The sequence below is a fragment of the Punica granatum genome, chromosome 3 (assembly GCF_007655135.1).
Source record: "Punica granatum isolate Tunisia-2019 chromosome 3, ASM765513v2, whole genome shotgun sequence".
Classification (NCBI taxonomy): Eukaryota; Viridiplantae; Streptophyta; class Magnoliopsida; order Myrtales; family Lythraceae; genus Punica; species Punica granatum.
Genome location: NC_045129.1, coordinates 9,570,175 through 9,592,816, shown reverse-complemented (window position 1 = coordinate 9,592,816; position 22,642 = coordinate 9,570,175). Strand labels below are relative to the sequence as shown.

General features: G+C 39.8%; 3 protein-coding genes across 6 annotated transcripts; 2 read left to right on the top strand and 1 right to left on the bottom strand.

Annotated features, from left to right (window-relative positions):
- The first annotated feature begins 2,520 nt into the window (after positions 1-2,520).
- On the top strand, positions 2,521-6,162 carry LOC116200867 (metal transporter Nramp3-like). Its single transcript, XM_031531812.1, has 4 exons — positions 2,521-3,245; positions 4,038-4,174; positions 4,256-4,899; positions 5,444-6,162. Exons 1-4 carry the CDS (start codon positions 2,677-2,679, stop codon positions 5,663-5,665), a joined length of 1,572 nt encoding a protein of 523 aa, XP_031387672.1. The 5' UTR covers positions 2,521-2,676; the 3' UTR covers positions 5,666-6,162.
- A 1,433-nt stretch (positions 6,163-7,595) lies between these two features.
- Positions 7,596-12,610, top strand: LOC116201543 (aspartic proteinase-like protein 2). 2 transcript variants are annotated; one of them, XM_031532803.1, is made up of 12 exons: positions 7,598-8,096; positions 8,203-8,323; positions 9,007-9,434; positions 9,974-10,130; positions 10,343-10,425; positions 10,577-10,673; positions 10,772-10,844; positions 11,012-11,197; positions 11,318-11,439; positions 11,523-11,624; positions 11,708-11,805; positions 12,115-12,610. In XM_031532803.1, the coding sequence occupies exons 1-12, from the start codon at positions 7,840-7,842 to the stop codon at positions 12,284-12,286; spliced, it is 1,896 nt and encodes a 631-aa protein (XP_031388663.1). In that variant the 5' UTR covers positions 7,598-7,839; the 3' UTR covers positions 12,287-12,610. The 2 variants fall into 2 exon arrangements, with proteins under 2 accessions (XP_031388664.1, XP_031388663.1); XM_031532804.1 differs by lacking the exon at positions 11,523-11,624 and having other exon boundaries at positions 7,596-8,096.
- Positions 12,611-15,048: 2,438 nt separating this feature from the next.
- LOC116201133 lies at positions 15,049-19,886 on the bottom strand. Of its 3 annotated transcripts, none has more exons than XM_031532253.1 (10): positions 19,576-19,886; positions 18,840-18,906; positions 18,387-18,640; positions 17,625-18,036; positions 16,894-17,532; positions 16,356-16,799; positions 15,836-16,030; positions 15,689-15,745; positions 15,466-15,528; positions 15,049-15,366 (listed from the first exon to the last, which is right to left on the bottom strand). In XM_031532253.1, the coding sequence occupies exons 1-10, from the start codon at positions 19,719-19,721 to the stop codon at positions 15,283-15,285; spliced, it is 2,361 nt and encodes a 786-aa protein (XP_031388113.1). In that variant the 5' UTR covers positions 19,722-19,886; the 3' UTR covers positions 15,049-15,282. The 3 variants fall into 3 exon arrangements, with proteins under 3 accessions (XP_031388113.1, XP_031388115.1, XP_031388116.1); XM_031532255.1 differs by having other exon boundaries at positions 19,627-19,883; XM_031532256.1 differs by lacking the exon at positions 19,576-19,886 and adding an exon at positions 19,370-19,477.
- Between the last annotated feature and the right edge of the window lie 2,756 nt (positions 19,887-22,642).

The following is a 22,642-nucleotide window of genomic DNA, read 5'->3' as shown; positions in this document are numbered from 1 at the left end:
TAATATATTAATGGAAAATATTTTAACTTATTCAATCTTAAGATCCTTAGTTGCAACCACGTCTCTGCATCCTTCCTTGATATGTACAATGCATATAGTCTAGTCTCCATTTCTCAAATCCAAATTATATGATAAATGCTGAAAGTACATTGATTTCTTAATGTACATTCCCTTTAGGCCAAGATTGCGTGAATCAAGCATTACTTGACAGACGATTTAGTATTACAATAAAGCAACTTTTCGACATTCCGTGGATTCATGTGTGGATATAATAAAGTACCTCGTGATATGAACAAAATCGACGCTCAAATCAGATTAGTTTTAAGCTAATAGGTTGAAGATACATGTGATTTAACCGATAAATAACTTAATTATCACAATCCTATAGAGATCAGATCGGATATGGATTTGCAATTCTCATGACTTAGACCGGTTTCTTTTTCTTGGTAGGGCAATAAAGAAACAACTCCAATAATCCAAGTATATATATTAGACAAGATATAGGTATGTAATACTGAAAGAGATATAGCAAAGGCGCGTGTATTTCACAGTCCTAGACGCCATCTGGGCAACAGAGCCCCGTGAATGCCCGAGCCCAACGTAACAAGGAGCACGCACGGCCCACAGGTGACCCGTGGCCCCGCCAAAAATAGCAATCAAGCACTCGCCTTTGCCACGCCCGGGCCCGCCACGCGCGCGCTCATCCTTCCAATCTGTACCTTCTTCTGACAGTTCATGACATACTCTCCTTATTACTATATTACCGAAAAGAACAAAATCACCAGTGTGGAGACATAATGGCAAGATAGCAAAATGAACCTCCTACCTACGAAGGGCAGTAGTTTAGATGTAATTAGGAGTGCGTTTGGTTTCAGAGTTAAAATAATTTTGATTTTGATTTTGATTTTAATTGTGAAAAAGGACAAATGAGATGGTATTATAAATTTGACTTGGAAAACGTGTATTTTTGTTATGTAGTGGGTAGAGTTAAAATCAAAATCATCATTTTAAAATCAAACTCTCAATCCAAACGCAGCTGTAATTTCCCTTTTTTCTAGTCCGCCAAACCTCATAGGATCTCACAATGTACGAACCGAATCTCCACGCAACGATTTTGTACTTTATTTATCCACGACCAAATTAGCTTAGTAAAAAAAACTGTGAAAAAAAAAAAGATCGGTCCTAACTGGCTGCTTATGAATTACTTATCTATTTAATAGACAAATGAGCTTATTATCCCAAGTAGGTTGGTTACCTGCATACTCGAGCTTTATGATGTCACCGTAATTTATTGTTAGTAATGGCCTAACTTAACATATATTGAACCATTATATGGAGAGAATCTTCTCATCAGTGTTGCATTTTTCATGCGGGAAATTCCCCGTATTTATTCAATTATATCCAAACCATCATTCGTTCAATTTGGCATTTAAAAAATTACACGATGCTTATTAATATTTGGAAGTAGAGGCGTATGACCTTCTCTAATAGAAAAAGGGGAAACGGTTTTATTATTATGTTTTTTAAATATAATTTGTACAATGAAGGTATGGGATGGGATGGTGATCCAAACCGAATTTTTTAGAGGATTATTATAACCATATGATCTAGGATGTTAATTTTGTCAGGTAATGGTACAATTTGTTCTATTGAAACTATAATAATTTCACGTAAATTTGCATAAGAGCATAAATAATTTTTAAAATTTGCTTCACCTTGCAAAGAAAGTTGGCCTGCTTCTTCTTCTTCTTCTTCTTGTTTTTTTTTATTCCCCATACACCACACCACCACATCCCCCCCCCCCCCCCCCCCCCCCCCCCCCCAACCTTGCCCTTTAATTGACCCATAAGGCTTTTAACTTTTAAGAGCCAAAAACGGAAAGAAAAGAAAAATGTGGGGTCTGCTGCCAGTACCTGTGGCATGGCATTTTCCCCTCTTTTACAGTTCCTTTGATGACTGGTCCCATTCGTAGGTGAGATTGAGAAAGCTCGCATTTAAGAAGAAATTCCTCTGTTTTCATTGGCTGATTAAAATCTAAGAAGATCATATTTCATATCGGATTAAATACATTTGATGTACTTCAGTGAAGTTTCAAAGCGAAGAATACAAAATTCACAATCACATTAAACTTCACAAATCATTTCATAAGTATTACTGGATCGAGATTCTATAAATTTCATGTACACGACTAATGCCTGAATCATGAAATGAAATATAATAAAAGATGCAATGGAATAAAGATGTTGTAAATATGATAATCCTATCTCGAGACGATATTGTCAATAAGGCTTACATAATTACTACGAATGGTGATCCACTATGTGGTGGGATGAACTATCGAAGAGTATCCCGAAGGTAAATAGATTATCGAACGGTCCAGTTGTTCGAGAATACAATATTCTCGACAAAGGCAAGGGGACCGGTAGTTACCAAAAACAAATGAATTTCCAAGGGAGAGTACAAGCTGCCGTGCTGGATAAATAGCAGGGAAGAGGACGAGGAAGGAGAAGCATCCTCGAACCCCCTGACAAAAAAAAAAAAACAAAAACAAAAGGACAGAAAAGGTACGACACAGCCAATCAAAACACTCCCATAACGATCCGCCGAAAAGCTGCAGCAGGGGAGTCTTTTTATCTCTCTTCTTTCTCAGTTTTCCCGCTGCCTATCCGCCGCGCCATGCCGCCATCCGACGACCCGGACCAACGTCAGCCGCTCCTGGCGGCGCGAGCGTCAGGAGAAGCGGAGGAGGAACAAGTAGAGACCGCGTATGAGGCCTCCGAGAAGGTCCACGTTGCCGGGTTCGGGGAGCCCGACGACCTGGACCCCGAGGACCCAGCTTCCTACACCGCGGTGCCACCCTTCTCGTGGCGGAAGCTGTGGCTTTTCACTGGGCCGGGGTTCCTGATGAGCATAGCCTTCCTAGACCCCGGGAACCTGGAAGGGGACCTGCAGGCTGGGGCGATCGCGGGCTACTCCCTCCTCTGGCTGCTCTTCTGGGCCACGGCCATGGGGCTGTTCGTCCAGCTCCTGGCGGCCCGCCTCGGCGTCGCCACTGGACGACACCTGGCCGAGCTCTGCCGGGAGGAGTACCCCAGCTGGGCCAGGACGGTGCTCTGGTTCATGGCGGAGGTGGCCCTGATTGGGGCGGACATTCAAGAGGTGATCGGGAGCGCCATTGCAATCCGGGTCCTGAGCAACGGAGCGGTGCCCCTGTGGGCTGGTGTCGTCATAACCGCCGCTGATTGGTAAAAGTTCTTGATTCTTCCCCCTGATTCTGTCGCTTCATTCTTCTGGGAAGATTGGTTCCTCCCCCCAGCAGGAGAAATTTCTCTGATATTCTAGTGAATCCGCAATCATTGCGCGGTGCCGCTTAATCAATGAACTGATATGTCGTTGATCAATCGCCACTCTCAATGGAGCATGGTTGGTTGCAGGAAATCCTCAAATTTTTCCACTTCAAGCATCGAACCTGATCCCATCCAATTGTCAAGGCGGGCGTCTTTCATATCATTTGGTACCAATTTGATTGGTTATGGATCATCATTTTTCTGCAATCATGTACTTCAAATTGTTTTCATCTATTCTATGGCAATCTTGAGGCTAAATGATTCTTCTAAAATTGTTTTAATTTCCCGAATCCAGGGACTCGATTATGTAATTAATTATTTCTTTTAAGTTCCAACTTCCAAGTAATCTCAGATGAAGTTTTGACTTTTTGTACTATTTTTTTATAATATATATTATTATTATTTTCTGTTAAGTTATTATTTTATTGTGTTTTATGGGATTTGATTATTTCAAATGGTTTTTGTTCCTTGGATCCTGCTCTTGGTTGGACAACTCATTAAACGAATAGATTGTTCACCTCTGTGTGATAATGGACTGTATTCTCGATACGAGTAAACATATGACACTGATGGAATATCTCAGATCACATATCTATTGCTTTCGGGTCTCGTCTCGCATATAAGATCAGGTTTCTTGATTTAACTCATATTTGAATTTGAGTTGGATTTTCTTAATTGGATCTGTCGCAGCTTCATCTTTCTGTTTCTTGAGAACTACGGCGTGAGGAAACTGGAGGCAGTATTTGCTGTTCTTATTGCAACAATGGCACTCTCTTTCGCTTGGATGTTCAGTGAAGCAAAGCCCAGTGCTGTAGAACTACTTCTAGGTAATAAGAAATAAAGCTTCTTTCGTTTTCTGAGATAAACTTTATGAATAAATACTTAGAGAAATCTTGTAATGTCTACAGGAATCGTGATACCGAAGCTGAGCTCCAAAACGATACAACAGGCTGTGGGAGTTGTGGGCTGCATCATCATGCCCCACAACGTGTTCTTGCACTCTGCCCTTGTACAATCCCGAGACATCGACCGCGCCCATAAAGGCCGAGTCCGAGAAGCCTTAAACTACTATTCTATAGAGTCCACGGTCGCACTTGTTGTCTCCTTCATCATCAACCTCTTCGTCACAACCGTCTTTGCAAAAGGCTTCTATGGAACTGCAATTGCAGATAGCATCGGCCTTGTGAATGCGGGCAACTACCTTCAAGAAAAGTATGGGACTGCCATTCTGTACATTTGGGGAGTCGGGTTACTAGCAGCAGGACAGAGCAGCACTATAACAGGAACTTATGCAGGGCAGTTCATCATGGGAGGTTTCCTAAATTTGAGGTTGAAGAAGTGGTTGAGGGCTTTGATAACCCGAAGCTGCGCGATTGTCCCAACTATGATAGTCGCTCTTATCTTTGACACCTCCGAGGACAGTTTAGATGATCTTAACGAGTGGCTGAATGTGCTTCAGTCTGTACAGATCCCTTTCGCGCTTATTCCGCTTCTTTGGTTGGTCTCCAAGGAGCAGATCATGGGGACCTTTAAGATTGGTCCTGTTCTCAAGGTACGTATTCTTTCCTTCTTAGGCATCGAACCTATGAGTTGGAAATCATATTGCCATGTCCAGACAAGTAGTTGTCCTTCAGAAAGACATTCCTAAACATTATAGCAGACAGCTAATGTTTTTGCAGATGAAATTTGAAAATTTCATGTCTGCTTTCTCATTGAAATTTTGAATCACCTTCACAAGATGTTTCATAGGGTGACATTGGATAAGTTGCATTCCCACACATTGTATCCTTTGTTTCTTCATGTGGAGAGGAAAAGGCAAAGGAAATGGAAAATTGGAGAACAATTTCCTAGCTTCCTAGAACCAAATCATCAAACACATAATTTGCGGTGATCCAATGAGCATCGGTGCTCTCGATTCTTTATATCAAATTCATTGCAAATATAATTCAAGGAACAGCAAAATTTTGGGAAATCATTAGGTTTCAAGCGAAACAGACCCTCCTGTGATGCCTGATGAGATTCTGCCAATTTGGCCCAACTGCATTAGGATTGATCAATAACGTCCTTACGTTTTGTATTTTTCCTTTTTGGATCAGACCGTCGCTTGGGTGATCACAGTTCTGGTGATGGTGATCAATGGCTATCTTCTGGTAGACTTTCTCACAGATGAAGTGACGGGAGTAGTGTTCGGCTCTTTAGTGGGCGTCGTTGCAGCTGCATATCTCGCATTTATAGTCTACCTCATCTTGCGTGGTATCGGGTTCTCAAAGTTGTGCAACATTTTCCAATCAAAGAGAGTCGTGAATGCAGAAAGCTGATTGAATCGGGCCAGAAAGTTAATCGCCAATGTACAGCTCTATCTACCTTTCGTCCTCGTGCAGCATGCGTAAATAAACATACTTTAGTCCTTCGAGGCATTTGGGTTTCTATTCTGACCATGACATCTCAATCTAAGGAGAGCCACCCAGTTATCAGACAGTTACTGATGGTCATGCAAGATGGAAGTCATTCATTATTTTCTGCTAGACACCGTGAAGTGAAGACAGGGAGTGGAAAGAAACGAGATTTTCTTCTTCCTCCTCCTCCTCTACTTCTTCTTCTTCTTCTTTTTATGTGGCGCTTCCTCTGTATTTGTCGGCTCTCTGGTACCATTTGCGAAGCAACTGTAAGCAGGAAAGCGTAATCCTGTTATGTACAAAAATCAGATGTATTAGGAGCTGTATGATTAAAATCCCCATTGGTTTAATGTTTCAAGTGTTTGAAAACAATTATGAGGTGAACTGCCTGATGAGCTCAATTCCATTTGCTTGACAAACTCTCTGGTTATCTCAATTTCTGGAACACACTTCTCATCGAGAGACCTTTGAGTCGCAAGAGTGAAATGGCTCACCTATCCCATATGGTTTCCGGAGCCACCCTTGAGCCCTTAAGTTTAAGATGGCCAGCACATATGCTCTAACTTCGAAACAGATCCAAAACTTCAAAAAAACCAGAACACTCAAGTCTCATGGAGCCGCATAGATCTAAAGACATTACCCTGAATCCGTAATAGCTAGAACACGGGAAAAGTCGGCAGCAACTCTTGCAGCTATCCGGAGCGATGTCGGGGCCTTCTTATACAGTATGCTTCTAGGCATGGAACAGAAAACCATGCATGGTTCCAAGAACATAGCTTAGCACATAGAGCAAGAGGAATTAAGCTAACCTCTTGATGGTCCTCCTCGTGGTTGTTTTTTTCTTTTTTTTGGGCTCACAGCTCCCAACTCTAATTGCCAAAATGAAAAAAAAAAAATACGAGAATATGACTCATCTATATATTAAGTTTTCAATAACAGTAGTCGTAGATATTTGAAACCAACCAGAAGCATTTTCTGGTCAAGTGAAAACCCAAAAATTACTCACGGCTTCAATACTCTGGCTAATTACGCTCAATGAGGCGAATTTTTACTAACAATATGGAAATTCAAAATTCAATATAAACACCTTGAACTCAGGCCAAGCCCGATTGTAAGCAAATTATCTGGAGATTTCTATGGCGCAACCAATAAATTTAGTGGTACTATATAATCATGTAAGTTATGAAAAGTGTAAGTAAATTATATAACCATAGACCTTCCCAAAGTGCAAGTATTTTATTAAAAAGATTAAGTAAAGTTTTTTAGAATTTGTGTATTTTATTTCAGAATTTGAACGGTTAATGTAATTTGTTATGGAATTTGTGCAACTTAATTTCTCTCTTTTTTTGATGAAGCTTTACTTTCTCTATTAGTAGTTTACTAAAAGTTCAAGTAATTAGATTTTCACTGAAATCGATTATCACTTTTAAAATTACTGCATTACCGTTGTATGGATTGGTAATGTTATAATTAATGATAATCTTGCCGGTAATGAGGATAGACACCTCCTGGCTGAGAAATTAGATTACCAGCTGAGTAAAAAAGTGAATTATCTCGAACAATCAAATTACAAGTAACATGCTTCAACCAAACATGATAATTTATTGGGTTTAGGAAATTCAAAATCAAATTTCCAGTAAACATAAATTATCTCATACCAAACGCCCTCGAGAGTTGTAGTAATTTATTTTGATTATATCCAAATTACACTATGGACCTTCCCAAATTGTCTTGGTTGAAATAATTCGTAATCTTAAAAAAAAAACAAATTTTATTTGCGGCGAAGGAAAAGAAAAAAAGATGAAAAGAAAAGGAAAAACAGAACACTGACATCTTCTTTGTAACACTACTAACATTTCGTCACCTACGTACGTTGACCTTCTTCCTGCATTCCTTGTTCTCCCTCCCTCACCTTCTCCCCCTCTCCGTCTCTCTGTAGCTTGCTGAGGAGGAAGAAAGAGTAAGAGGGCAGCCGATTCCCTTCTCTCTCTCTCTCTCTCTTTCTACGTCCCGTAATCTCCATTGGGTTTCATCCATTTTGGCCTACCGTCGGCATTCCTAAGCTTGGCCCGGAAAGAAGGCCGACATCGACCAGGATGGCCCGGGCACTGTCCCCGATTCAGGCCACCGTCTTCCTCCTCCTCTGTTATTCGTCCGCCGTCCAATTCGGCCTCTCCACGAACGGCCTCCTCGCTCCGCCCCATAATGGCGCCCGCCCTCCCATGGTCCTGCCCCTCTTCCCCTCTCCTCCCAATTCCTCCCGGGCATCCCCCGATTCCCGCCGCCGGCACCTCCAGGGATCCGACAAGCCCAATGCCCGTATGTCCCTCCACGACGATCTGCTCCTCAACGGGTAATCAAACCCCTTATATTATTCATCTTTTAACCGGTATCTCACCGTGATCTCTTCTGTGTTTTGTGGGATTGACTTCCGCTGCGTGATTGGGTCCTGAGTTTAGGTACTATACAACGAGGCTTTGGATCGGGACGCAGCCACAGAAGTTTTCCCTGATTGTCGATACGGGCAGTACAGTCACCTATGTCCCGTGCTCGACTTGTGATCAATGTGGGAAGCACCAGGTGCGTGTTTGCTTGAAATCCTATAGAAAGTTTCGTATTTTGAAGTGAAGATTGCTGTCATGTTTTTATGTAATTTGTTCCAATCGAGCTAGCTCGGCAGAGCATCACTTGCTTTATCTATAAGTTGGTTAGTATGGTCTGATTGCATAGAATGAGGGAGTAACATCTTTTGGATATGGTGAAAGTTGTGATTTTGCTGAGTAGCTAAGAGTGTGGAAGCTCGGGAATGTGGATTCAGGGGAACAATGCTTAGTGACTGACGCTCGATGTGCTTTAGTAAGTTGTTGTTGCAAGTAGTAGTTTGTGATCGATAGTAGTACTTAGATTATGCTATAACGAAATCGTGCTTTCTGTGCCTCAAATTGACGGGATAGATGGAGAATCATTTTTGCAAGATTCTTATTTTCTTTCCTCGGAACATGTAGAGGCGAACCTTGTTGCAATTCAGGAAAAAAAAAGTTTTCATTGATGGAACCGTGAGAACTTGTTTCTGTTCTCTGGAAATGGCGACTGTTTCCAATTGTTGGGGGTCTCGAAGATTCTGAGTGCATTATCACGCTGGAAAAGAGAAGGCACAATGAATGTTTTCCATGACCGAATGGACCAAACCTTTGTTGTGAAGATTTGCATAATTTTAGAGGGTGTCGACCTGCTAAATGAAATTCCCTTTTCCATATTTCCAGGACCCGAAATTCCAGCCTGAAGAGTCTAGCACATACCAGCCCGTTAAATGCAACATAGACTGCAACTGCGATGACAGCAGAGTCCAGTGTGTCTACGAGAGACAATATGCTGAGATGAGCTCTAGCAGTGGAGTTCTGGGCGAAGATGTAGTTTCATTTGGGAACTTAAGTGCACTCCCTCCTCAGCGAGTGGTTTTTGGATGTGAAAATGTGGAGACAGGAGATCTCTATAGTCAACATGCTGATGGCATAATGGGCCTTGGCCAAGGCGATCTCAGCATTGTGGATCAGCTTGTTGGGAAGGGAGTAATCAGTGACTCCTTCTCTCTGTGTTACGGTGGAATGGAGATTGGGGGAGGGGCAATGGTTCTTGGGGGAATCTCTCCTCCATCCGACATGGTTTTTTCATACTCTGATGCAGGACGAAGGTATTTTTTTATAAGCATTGTACATCATCAATTGTTAACCTGTTGTTCTGGGAAATTATTCGCTGCTCCATGCATAGTTTTATAAAACTTAACATATGTTGAATTGGCCAAGTCATGGGTTCAAGAGAGGTTTCAATGAATGCTATGGACTTTATGACATCTATTTGAAAATTATTATAAAAGTTAACTTTAAGGAAAAGAATGTCAGCCCACAAAGATCTGCATGAATTGGGTTGACCTTATTTATTTCTCTGAGCTGATCTATTTCCGTTGGTACCACTACTGTGAGCTTCTCTAGTATGGTTTTTTGGATAGTTATGGCTCCACAAACTTTAATTGTTCTCTGCAATTTGCACCGATAAATATTTGATTTGAAATAAATGGTTTTTTTTTTTGCCAATCATTTTTTTTTGGCCTGAGCGAACGCCAAGTGGCTACCTCAAAGGAAGCAGCCAATAATTTTCTTGTCATTATGTTTTCTCTGACAAAAATATTTTTGGTGTTTCTCGCGATTTACTCTAGTTTCGGGATGGTAACAGTCCCTATTACAATATTGATCTGAAGGAGATACATGTCGGGGGGAAGCCACTGCATCTGAACCCGAAAATATTTGATGGAAAATACGGAAGTGTCCTTGACAGTGGGACAACTTATGCTTACCTGCCTGAAGACGCTTTTTTAGCTTTCAAGGAGGCTGTAAGTTCTGCATTCCAGCATGTATTTTTTTTTAAATTTTAGTTGCTAACTTCAGTTCCAAGGATGAAGCTGATATTAGCCGATAACTAGTGATCCCATATATCTGTAGAAATTAAATGAATTATTTGAATGATTTTCCATTCTTTACTTAGGTTGTCATATATCTTGTAATTATCTCGTCCCAAGGTGATTTCTGGTATTTCTACTTGCAGGTGATGCAAGAAGTTCAATCCTTGAAGCAAATCCGTGGTCCTGACCCAAATTATAAAGATATTTGCTTCTCTGGTGCTGGAAGGTATCTTCTCTATTGGAAGTATCGGTTCTATCTGTAGCCTTACCATTGTGTTTGTCTGAATTATCTTATGTGATTGTTGTGACAGGTGTGCTTTCTATAGGTAGTTTTGCTCTTAGTGTATCTAAATGTTACCTTTTGATTTCTTTGGCAGTGACATTTCTCAATTGTCAAGCTCCTTCCCGGCAGTAGATATGGTATTTGGCAATGGGCAAAAGTTCACTCTATCACCTGAGAATTACTTATTCCGGGTCAGTTTTTGCTTAAAAAATTAAGACATCTAATTGGTAAACCTGTCGATGTTGCGTATCTTTTGTTGTGCTGACAGTTTGACTTCCTTCTTATACAGCATTCGAAGGTTCGTGGAGCTTATTGCCTCGGGATTTTTCAAAATGGAAAAGATCCAACAACTCTCTTGGGAGGTATGTTAACCTTTTGGATTTCATAAATTAGATTTAAAGAAAAAAACATTTGTTGTTCCATTTCTCATTTGGTAGTTGACCTTGACTAGATATATCAAAACTTCATCCAAGAAATTGTCAAATAATAAGTTTGAACTAATTCTTGTTCACTTTTGCTATATGGACAGGGATTATTGTTCGAAACACACTTGTAACATACGATCGAGAGCATTCGAAGATCGGGTTCTGGAAGACAAATTGTTCTGAGTTGTGGGCAAGACTTCATCTATCTTCTCCAGCATCCTCAACTTCTAACCGAACCCACAACCAATCGATTGATGTCACACCTAGTCCTGCTCCTACGCCATCTGAAGGTTATGACATTCCTTGTATTTTAACTGTTTCCTCTGTTTCCCACCTGAGTTCTCTCACTTCCATCATAATAGATATAATTTGGTTTAATATTTTTCTGATGATTTCTAGTGAACTTTCAGAAATTCAAGTTGGACAAATCACATTTGAGATGTCCTCAAGCATGAACGTTTCGGACCTCAAAAATCTCACAATAGAGCTTGTTCAAATCGTTGCACATGAGTTAGACGTCAATATCACACAGGTTAGGGAATTGCTGTTTTAGAGGAAATTCCTAATTCTCTGGAATATAATTGTATTTATGCTTTTACTTATGAATGATCGCAGGTCCATCTATTGAGTCTTACCCCTAAGGAAAATGGTTCGCTCATCAGGTGGGCCATACTTCCTGGTGGCCTCGATAAATACATTTCCAATTCAACTGCAATAGTAAGTGAACAGAAACTCTAATTGATTATTACTTCAATAACGAGTTGTTCTCAAACAGAATTCTCTTTTTCTTGTTCCCACAGGACATTATTTCCCGGCTTTCTGAAGATCGTGTTCAACTTCCCAAGTCCTTTGGAAGCTACCAGTTTAGTAAGTGGCATGTTGAACCTCCAGAAACACGGTATGCTAGTGAAGCTTTTCTCAATCTGTGAGTCACTCTTGTAAATGGCAAAGCAGCATATCACCTCAATAATGGGAAAAATAACCTGAATGTATATAGCTCAGGTCAGAAGTTTTCACTTTGCTCATTAGTTGTAAGGTTCTTCTACCAAAGCCAAAAATCCATTGAGTCTTAAGGTGTTGCTAATCGTGCAATTTGACATGTTTTCATCTTATTTTCTTGGTTTTCAACATGAGAAATATGCAAAATCGAATAGTTTATCTGGATTTACAGCTCATTTCTTCAACTATTCTTCGAAAAATTATGCAGGACATGGTGGCAAAAACATTATCTGGCTGTGGTTCTGGCAGTTACTGCTATATTCTTGATCGGATTATCAGCTTCAAGTGCATGGCTCCTATGGAGATGGAGCCAGCGAACTGTAAACAGCTACAAGCCCGTCGACGCGATGATTCCTGAGCAAGAGCTCCAGCCACTATGATAAACCTTCTCCTGGAATTGCCTGTTCATATTTTCCCCGAGCTTTCTTTCCCGTCATATACTTGCAGCCCTCTTCTTTTACAGCGTATATCGTCAGCGCAAGAAATTTTTTTTTTCCCGTGAAAATTGCATACTTTTCCTTGTACTGTGATAACTCTGCCTTTAGTTTTCTTGAAATTACTGAGTTTTGTAAAGAAACTGATCTGCGGTTATAGTATTAGTTTGCAATTTTAACCCCTTGTGAACAGTGTTGTACCATAGAATTGGCTCTCCACATCTTACAATGTTTGTAATTTAATATTTCTGCCATAGAATTGGCTCTCCATTGAGGTTTTATTAAATAAGAGGGTAAATTGCACTTCCCACCCTCGAAGTATTTTTGAATGACAGTGAGATTCAAACTTGATGAAAATAGATGTTTCCCCCAGTTGATCAAGTCAACTAACGGAGAGGTAATGGAAAAGTTAACGTCAATTGCATTTCATACCATTGTTAAATGATAAAAGAATTAAAAAACAAAAATAAAAAGAAAAAGAAATATAAATGGATGAAATCAGCCCATAATTGACGGAGAACCCATAGAAACGTGCTTCAGTCTTCTCCACAATTATGGGATGATTCGAGCCATTTTTATTTCTTTTTATTTGTATTTCTGTTTTTATTTTTTCAAATTCTTTTATGATTTAACTATAGTATGAACGTTAATTTTTCCGTTAACTATCAAGTTTTGTCTCGTTATCATTCAAGAATACTTGGAGAGTAAGGAGTGCATTTTACCCTAAATAATACTCTTTTTGCTGAATTTTATTAACTAGTACTCAACTCATTTTTTATTTAAAAAATTAGACACCTCACCTAATTGATCGTGTCGACTTATAAACAAGAATCCTTTTTGGTCCTTAACTTTTAAATATTTTCATATTTTCATTCTTTTTTTTTTCTTTGTTTCGCCTTATTTCAAATGTTTATATGGTTTGTCCATCTTAGTTTTAATGTTTCATTTTTCAATAAATGTATCGATAAGCAATATTTTTAAGAATAAGACTCTAAAAAAAAAGAGTAATATAGTAAAGCTCTTGGCAATATTTCAAACTGCTACTTCCGATATCTTGATCTCATGGGAAGTCTATTACCATGCAATACTTTTGTGAATATAAAAAATAAAATAAAGAAAAATATAATAACTTAAAGGAGTCTATTCAAAGTCGACGATTAACATATTCGTATAAAATCTCGATAAATTAGGGTAGGGACTGGCGCTCAGAAAGCCCCTATCCTTTCGCATCGGCACTCCCAAAGAGCGTCCTTGTTCATAATCCTTTTCTTCAGTAGCATCTAGGATTCCTCGAACAATATAATAATCGGTCTGATCCTTTTGCTCTAGTATTGTAGCAAGGCTGGTACTTGGTGACTCATGAGCAAGATATAGACGTTGGGTTGGTCCCCTCGCTCTTTTCTGAGGGCCCATACAAAGTTTGATTATATGGAAAACTTATGGTTCCATACCAATACCTACCATCACCCTAACAAAGTTGCAGTGACCACTTTGGTGGCTAATAACCTCGGTTGTGTTTGTGGCAGCATACAAGGCCCTCATCCCCAAGACATATATAGAGGTCCTAGATAATGGAAGATTTTAATAGCCGTCAATAACATTGGAGAGAGTATCTGCAACCGTTCTTTCATTTTAATTTTTCTTAATTTTCAACAAATATTTGTCATTCTTAAATAATTTATGTCAATGGAATGAAGGTAATTCATATAACAAGACCAAAGTGACAAGACCAAAGTGAACTTACTGTTACATTGAAAACAAGTTGAAAAGGAAAAAGGAATAAGGAAGAAGTTGTACAAGTATGTAAATATCAAGGACCGAAAGGATTGTTTTTATTAAATCAACATGGTTAATGAGGTTTTGTCAATTATTTTATCTACATGGAGTGAATTATCATGTATATCTTGGCCAATAGAGTCAAGCAAGTTTTGCCCAGAATTGTGAGCAAAAACCAGTCAGCTTTCATTAAGGAAAGAATAATCTATGATAATTATCTTATTAGCGCATGAGCTTGTGAAGGGACATCATAGAAGTTGTATTACTCCAAGATGTGCCATTAAGGTGGATATAATGCAGGATTTTGATTTGATGCAGCGGTTTCTTAGTGAATTTGCTGAAGGCTATGGGTTATTCTGAGAAGTACATTAAGTGGATAGGAGGGTGTACCACCGAATCCTATTTCGCAGTTGCAGTAAATGGGGCCCTAGCTGGTTATTTTCTGGGAGGAAGTGGGGTAAGACGAGGAGATCCATGTATTGTACTAAGGCAGAAAAGTAAAGAAAAAAAATATTTTAAGGCAATACTTAATGGGATTACTCGTATCCTTTATTAGCTATTATAATTTCTATTTCATTATATTGTGCTGATAATCCTCCATTGTAACAGAAGAATTTTAGCCCTTGGTGGACTAACCCGATTCAAACTAGTTTAATCGGTGCCTATTGGACATCCGAATACCAAAGATACACAAAAAGGAAAAAAAAAAAAAAGTAAAGTTAAAAAAGCCCATTTTTTAGTATTAGAAAAAAAAATCTAAATTTTAAATTTCAAAAATTTTATAAATAGTTATATTTTTATTGGATATCAAATAAGTCATCATTAATTTATCTTTCAAATTGCAATTGAAATATTCTGCATTTAGTGCAGATAGAAATCTATTTTTTCCTTAGAAATACAGGAACTGCAATTTACCCAATTTACAATGACCAAGAAACTAAAACCAAATTGCTTATAAATTCGATGTAAAATCATAAGTATTAGTACCAATTTCAGATTTACACAGAAAATCTGCTATGTAGTATACAAACAAGTGAGAGCGGAAAAATGAGATTCCGTTCCACCACAGCGGTTATATTTGTGTCACCATACACATGTATATCGACATTTCACGATATAAGATCTTTCTCGCACAAGCAAAAATTCAATAATTTTGTATTTACAAGTTAGCCGCCAAGGCTGAAGGAGGGACGGACCGACGGAGCGTGAGCATGTTCTTTGGCGTCCTGATCGGATGTGAGCAAATTGATCTACATGAAAAAATACAAAAGGAATTGGTTTTTTTCAGAAAACCAGAAAATATTCACTTTCCCGCGAAACATTCATTGAAGGCCCAGATGAGGCTTTACCTTCATGATCTCCAACTTCGAGCTCAGGCGGGTAGAAGCCGCAAGAACACTCAGGTGGAAGTCCTGAAAAATTTATGGAAATAAAGAGAACATGTTAAGAGTGCTGTTTCTTCAAAGCAACGAAACAAACTATCAAATATCAAAACAGACAGGATCAATAATTTTTTCATATAGCACGAGCAAAGAGCAAGAAGCTTAAATTTCCACTCAGTAAGAAGCTTACCCGGAAAGGATCACCTCTCAGGGACTGGATATACAAGGAATTTCCCGATTCGCCATCCTGCAAAGAAATGATGTGATCCTTAGCTTTGTGAAGCCTCATTAAGAGGCTAAAACTAAGGTAATTGTCAATATCTCTAGAGGTTTGTACCTCTACATAAACATCCCTTAAACGCCTTCCTGTTTGAGCACAGCAAACACGCACCACTTGCTCGTCACAACTACCGCTAATAATGTAGTCTCTACCATTCATGTAGTATGATCTGGTGTAGTTATGAGAGCTCCCAGTAGGAGCTATCTCAAAGTTCGTGTGGGGCCTCCCATCGACAGCCAATAGTTGCTTAACCTGAGACAGGACAACAAATATATGTCAGGCTTGGGATCTTTAAGATGCTATGTTCATGATCGATAAAGCTGTTGGGTTCTTTATACTGAGAACCCAGGTATCGGTAGAGGTAACGACGGGTTAGGAGCTTATCTATTAATCTGGAGAATGAGGCTTCATTTGATTCTATTAACCAGAACAATTTTATACCTACGTATATCTGGTGATGTGCAACCCCAAACAGTTCTAAATTTTCCCAAAGAATGGAGAATTGGAAAGAACAAAATGGAGTCAGATTCCTGGGAAAATTACAAGGCAAAGAATCATTATGCATTTGCATAGGTACCTCATTATCGACTGCCGAGACAAGAAGATAGAGGTCATCTGGGGAGAAGCAAGCCATGATGTTCCCCCTTGAGCTCGAGGCCGTGTAACAGGGCCGCACCATTTTCTGCCTCAGATCCCACATCTTCACATCGCGGTCGAATGATGAGGTTGCAAACATGAAAGGAGAGTGGTAGGCGAATTTGGCAACATTTATGGGCTCTCTGTGCAAGTCAGTGAAGAGCTCAATCCGTTTCCCAGTTCCAATGTCATAAAGGGCCAAGTCTCTCGAGTATCCACTTGCGAGAAACTGCTCATCCGTGGAGTTGACGTGGACGGAGGTCAACTGCTCAAAATCATTGAAAGTGGCTTTCACGTAATTATTGTGGAATTGGTCCGAGATGTTTGGCTGTTTGGAGTCGATGTCAAACAACTTCAACGAACCATTATCTGAACCAGCAATAAGCTGCTTGTCACAGAAAAAAGGAGCACTCCAATTTAGAAAAGAATTAAATTAATTTAGAATCATGGAAGTTGAATAATCGAATTAAGCGCATTACCATGGATGGATATTTTTTTAGCCAGGAGAGGCCTAAAATACTGTTATCAGTCCCAGCTGATGGTAGAAAACTAACAATCTTCCTATTCTCTGAGTTTATAACAACGATTTCTCCATCAAGAGTCCCAAATACCATAAGGTCTGGCTCCGATGGATGATACTCAAACTGCCTTGGGCGGAGCTGCCTGGTCTCATCCTTGATGAGGTGGCTGAATTTCGACACTGGCTCCACAAGCGGCCAAGTTGAAGACCCAAATTTGGCAGCGCTGAGGGCCCTTGAGTAGAAAGATGGGCTAGCACTCCTGAACCCTGGATCCTTCCTCTTAATGGATCTTGGGTGGTAAAGATTGCCTGTCCCCATTTCACGCTTATGCAAAATATCTGCCACACTCTCCCTGTGCTTCCTTTTATAGGGTAGGTATTCGTAGCAGCTCGAGAAGACATGCCTGGCCATTTCTTTCTCCTTTTTTAGAATCAGAAGATTGTCCAAGACCTTCAGACAAGGGAGTGAAACAATCATGTACTCCCTGTAGTGTTTCTCATAGCATATCGGAGAAGGATGGTGTGAGATGTATTTTTTTAAGGACTGGTCCATGGCCCTCGGATGCTGCTTCACTAAAGGCTGGCCTCCATCTTGAATCTAAAACAGTCCAAATCAAACCTATTTAACCAACTAAAGAATTGTACGTGACTGTCAAACTTGTATATCAAATAACCATAGGAAATTCTTACCTTTTTTTCTAGCTCAGCCTGTCTACTGAATCCCATTCGTCCGAGCTGATCACAGAGTTTGACATCACTATCGTCAGAATCAAGTAACTTCAGTTTCTCACCATACAGGGAGTGGCATGGGCCTGTGTCCCAACAACACAGACACTTCTGAAACCGTAGTTCCACAAGAGAAGGGAGATTTGATAGTGCAGTAGTCGCTGCCCAGAGATTGGAAACTCTCGTCTCACACAATGATAGTCGCATGAGATTTGGCATGCCTGAGAAGCAGTCCTTGTGGAAGTTCGTGATTGAAGCACAAAAGTCCAAGTTCAGCGTGTGGAGCTGCGTAAATTTCCCAACCATGTTCAGCTTCTGTAAGTGGACGGACCACAAGTTTAGCACTCGGCAGGAAATACCATTCTGGCTTAGATCACTGCAGAGAAAATCCATAAACGAATGTTTATAATAAAAACTCTGCACCTTTTCCTAGCACAATGATAAAGGACTAGGTTGTGTGTCTACCAAAAAGAAAAATAAAAAATACAAAAAGAGGACCGGGTAACGTAAATAAACCTGTGATGTATTACCACATTATTTGGCTGATTTTCTTAAAAGCTATAGTCAGTAGGAAAATACATATATTGAGCTTGATTTAACAGAACTTATACCCCTAAACTTCTCTGTGTTCCTCCTACATATTCAAATTTATAGCATGATTTCATCTTTGTAGCGGCCACAACGTTTATAATGATGCACAAAAGAGATATAATCTCGTTTTCTGACCTGAAAAAGTCTTCCCCGAAGGACATGTCTTGGAGATCGACCACATCAAGCTTTTCATTGGCTGCCCTCAATAAAGACAGCAAAAGCTCCGCATTCAAGTGACAGGACGACTCGTGAAGTATGTCAACCCTTTCAAATTCGAAAGTGCCAATGGATTGGAACACATCAATTAGTGGGAACAGATCACCATTCATTAGTTGGTCCAGCAAGATGGCTATGTTATACTTCCTGTACCGAGTCTTCTCTTCATCCGCCTGAACAATGAAATCAGCCCTTCAGTGCCCCAAGTTCTCTACACCTTTTCTCATTTTCTTTTTTTTTATTGAAACAAAAGTCGAGGAAGTTCTGAAGCAACTGGAGGTGCAGTATCAGTATACTAATGTTTAATGGATCAGTCATTACTATAATTGAACCGAAATTCATTCACAGGACAAGAGGGTTCGAGGAAAGGACCTTTGAGAACCATGACAAGAGAGCAGCATTTGGCAGCACATGATGCTTCTTGCAAGAATCCCGATACCTATTTCCATATGGGGAAAAAAAACCGAAACGATAGCTCAGTCGAAAACGTTCACAGACTACAATTGAATTGAATATGGGAAAAATCGTGGAGGTAACTAAAATCTAGAAGTCAAACAGGGCGTGCAGCTCAGTTAATTAAAATGAGCCAATAGCATAATACTGAATATTTAATTTCTTGGAAATCAGAATATAAAATCAGTAACACAAAAGCACAGCTTTCATACAAGGTCTGCTTCTTCGAAGTAAAGAGAATCAATTTTCGTGTTTGTACTTTCCATGAAAGATTAAAAAGAGTAACATTGGAAGAGTGAAAAAGGCAGAGGTCCATTAATCTGATTGAAAGAAAACCATGCACAGAAATTTGAAGAGGAAACTTTTATAAACTACAAGAAAGAACATTTCCTCTTATTGCAGGCAGCCAGGCACACAAAATTGCTTCCACAGAGAAAACCGAAACTTACTCAACATACATCAACCTCAAGAATCAAAAAGTTCAAAACTTCAATTAGTTGACTGAACTTTGTAAATATAATCCCAGACCCAATTCAAGAAAGCTCCACTCCATTAAACTGTTCAACCAGAATCCACAGACCCACTTGAGCATTTCACCAATCAAGACCAAGAACAGGACCCAATGAGAGAGCAATGAAGCAGAAAGTTAACTCACTCTAGAAAGAGAGATAGAGGGAGAGGGAGAGGGATGGAGTACAGGACATACAGAGATTGCAAGCTTGGGCTGGCCATGGAGAAGGAAAGGAAGCTTCCTCTTTTCTTTGGTTCTGAACAAAGACGGAGATTCACAGATACATTCATTCACTCCTTGGGGAGTATACTTGAATATGTATGTATGTATATATATGTCCTTGTCTGTGTATATAAATACAGAAAATGGAGCAAAATATAAGCAGAATGGCTTTTCAATTGTATTAAAAAAAAAAAAGAAAGAAAGAAAGAAAGAAAAACACGCATGTTTGATTGAAGGGTGCGGAGGATAAGCACAGGTGTTGGTGGAGGTGATGGTGGTGGGGGGGTGAGTGATTTGCGGTTATCTCTCGGCCCGCTTGAAACAACATTTGTAGGGACAATTCAGACAGCGATGTTTCTTCTTCCTTTCCCCCACTTCACTTCTCTTGCTTGGGTGAAATTTGGCGGGTCCCACCCCGTTTGAAAGCGACGACTTGACTTCCTTTGCTCTTCAATGACAAACGTTCCTCCATCTCCATGTCCATTGAAATATATATATGTATATATATATATATATATAACACCAGTTCAGCAAATATCATAATTATGAAGTTCCAGTTTACATTTTTTTGGGTTCAAAAAATATTAAGTGTGAACACCAGAAAAAAAAATCTCTTGTTTCATTTTGTCCTCAGGCTTTTTTCCTTTTTCAATTAGTTTTTCTCCGAGTTACAACTTGTATCCATAACTCGGTCGCTATTTTGCACGTGAATCTTACATTTATTCTCAAAATTCCAATGGTCTTATATACGAGTTCAGGCTCAATATACCCATGGATATCTTTCTGTTTGGCCAGTATTGGATGAATTTCCTTTGACTAGGATCTCTGCTTCTATTTATCCTCATGTTGACTTTTATAAATTGTGAATGAAAAGAGCTAGTTTGGTTTTCCTTATTTCCACAAAAAAAAAAAAAATGCGAGTTCCTCCCGCTTTTACGATATTGACTTATTAAAAGAGTAATAGCAATTAGCTTGTACGGATTCACTTACACTTTCTTGTTCGAGCGATGAATAACGTACTGGTGATATATATCGTCGTAGATATAGGTGACACAACCAAATAAACTACGAATTGATTAAGCCAATCTGATAAAGTCCTCTTTTGTGATAGCTAGAAGAATTAGAAGATGGAGACTCCTTTCTTGCATAACAAGAAAATTATAGGGAGTGATAGCTAATTATACAGACATATGGGAAGGGCAAAGAGGTAAATACACTCTTAGATCGCTTTCGTCCCTTACCTTGAAATGGGACTTGAGCTCAGTAATTGATAAACTCATGTCTAAAAAGTGATCAAAAGCTGAGCTCCATTTCTCCTCAGCTTTCTTTCTTGGATTCTCCCATTGAAAGCCTCGTTGCCTTACCACACTGCCCAACCCTCGCCGGTTGCTTGTCTATTGATTGCGGTCCAAAGTAAGCACATGCCCATAAAAAATTCAATTATTTAAAGAAAAATATATAGCAAAAAGATATTCTGTTTTGTCCCACAAAAAAGAAGTTCCTTTTTCAAATGAATATTCTTTGTGTTAAATTCATTTTATTCATTGAATATGTTGAAAAAAAAAAACCACTTACGAACTTTTATGGCCGGTTAAAGTTATTGAAAAGAATATTGTCAAACTCGAGGGGTGCAGACAAGGGGATGCGAGCAAACGACCATTCAGTTACTTGGCAGCCTGGCAATCTCTTCTGGACTACCCACGTCTCCTCAATGAGGAATGGAATAATCATCAATACTTACCAGCGGGCCTTACTTTTTTTTCTGGGAGACAATCAAAAAATGGAATAGAGCTATGTTTGGCCATATTGAGTCAAGGAAGCGGAGGTCAGTTTCGTGCCAGGTCATCGCATTCAAGATAATATTATAATGGCTCAGGAGCTGGTTCACACGATGAGTAAAATGAAAGGGGAAAAGAAATTCATGTCTATCACGGTAGATTTAGAAAAAGCCTATGATAGCCTGAATTGGGAGTTTGTGAATGAAACTTTGAAGAGTTATGAGTATTCTATGGAATGGGGAGTCCGCGGATTCTTTTCACATGGGTCGAGGGATACAACGGGGGTGTCCTCTTTCTCCATATTTGTTTGAGCTCTGTGTTGAAAGATTGGCTCATCTCGTTAACGAAGAGGTGAGTAATGGCGGTTGGCGACCGACGTGTGTTGGACGCCATGGACCTCCTATCTCTCACCTCTTATTTGCAGATGATTTACTACTCTTTAATGAGGCATCCATAGCACAAATGACAATTATATGTGGGACTTTGAACAAATTTTGCGCTTGGTCAGGTCAGAAGGTGATCCAGGCGAAAACGCTGGTTTTTTTCTCGAAGAATGTCTCGTATAAGGAAAGGTAGCAGATCTTAAATGTGAGCTCTTTTCGGGCTGCACCCATGGGGCGTTACCTTGGAGTCCCTCCAGTGCAGGGAAGGATCGAGCGAGATTATTTTATCCAGGTGCCGGAGCGGGTTGAAGTGCGTTTAAGGGGCTGGTCCTCTTCTGCTCTCTCAATGGCGTGGAGGGTCATCCTTGCTCGTTCAGTTATTCAGAGCATTCCGACTTACTCGATGCAATCTATGAGGTTCCCTATATCAATGTGCGATGATATTGAACGTATGTGTAGGAACTTTATTTGGGGACACTCGGCAGAGAATCACAAGATTCACCTTGTCAAGTGGAACATCATCAGGCAACCACTAGAAGTATCCTAGCCGTCTTCGAGGTGCATTACACTCGGATGAAACTTCTTCTGACTCTTGGCTTTGGAAGGCAATTGCTCGAGCCTGGAATTGGGTCTCTTAGGGGGCTGCATGATCGATTAATGGGGGCAATAGGGCTTTGTTTTGGAGGATCCTTGGGTGGTGGATTGCGAGCCACTGGAGTCAAGGGTTGTCATACCTATTCCTGAAGAGCTTATGGGGGAGGCCGGTGACGGATTTCTTATTGCCGAACGGGTCGTGGAGCTGGCAAAACTTTGGATATATTCTAGATC

Excerpts from the sequence above, each read along its gene's own strand:
- LOC116200867 (XM_031531812.1), top strand. The coding sequence starts at position 2,677 with ATGCCGCCATCCGACGACCCGGACCAACGTCAGCCGCTCCTGGCGGCG. Across the intron at positions 4,175-4,255 it reads TGCTGTAGAACTACTTCTAG|GAATCGTGATACCGAAGCTG; the intron begins GTAATAAGAAAT and ends TAATGTCTACAG. Across the intron at positions 4,900-5,443 it reads AGATTGGTCCTGTTCTCAAG|ACCGTCGCTTGGGTGATCAC; the intron begins GTACGTATTCTT and ends TTTTTGGATCAG.
- LOC116201543 (XM_031532803.1), top strand. The coding sequence starts at position 7,840 with ATGGCCCGGGCACTGTCCCCGATTCAGGCCACCGTCTTCCTCCTCCTC. Across the intron at positions 10,674-10,771 it reads CTGAGAATTACTTATTCCGG|CATTCGAAGGTTCGTGGAGC; the intron begins GTCAGTTTTTGC and ends CTTCTTATACAG. Across the intron at positions 11,806-12,114 it reads GTTGAACCTCCAGAAACACG|GACATGGTGGCAAAAACATT; the intron begins GTATGCTAGTGA and ends AAAATTATGCAG.
- LOC116201133 (XM_031532253.1), bottom strand. The coding sequence starts at position 19,721 with ATGAATGTATCTGTGAATCTCCGTCTTTGTTCAGAACCAAAGAAAAGA. Across the intron at positions 18,907-19,575 it reads CCTCTATCTCTCTTTCTAGA|GTATCGGGATTCTTGCAAGA; the intron begins GTGAGTTAACTT and ends ATATGGAAATAG. Across the intron at positions 16,800-16,893 it reads TAAAAAAATATCCATCCATG|CTTATTGCTGGTTCAGATAA; the intron begins GTAATGCGCTTA and ends TGTGACAAGCAG.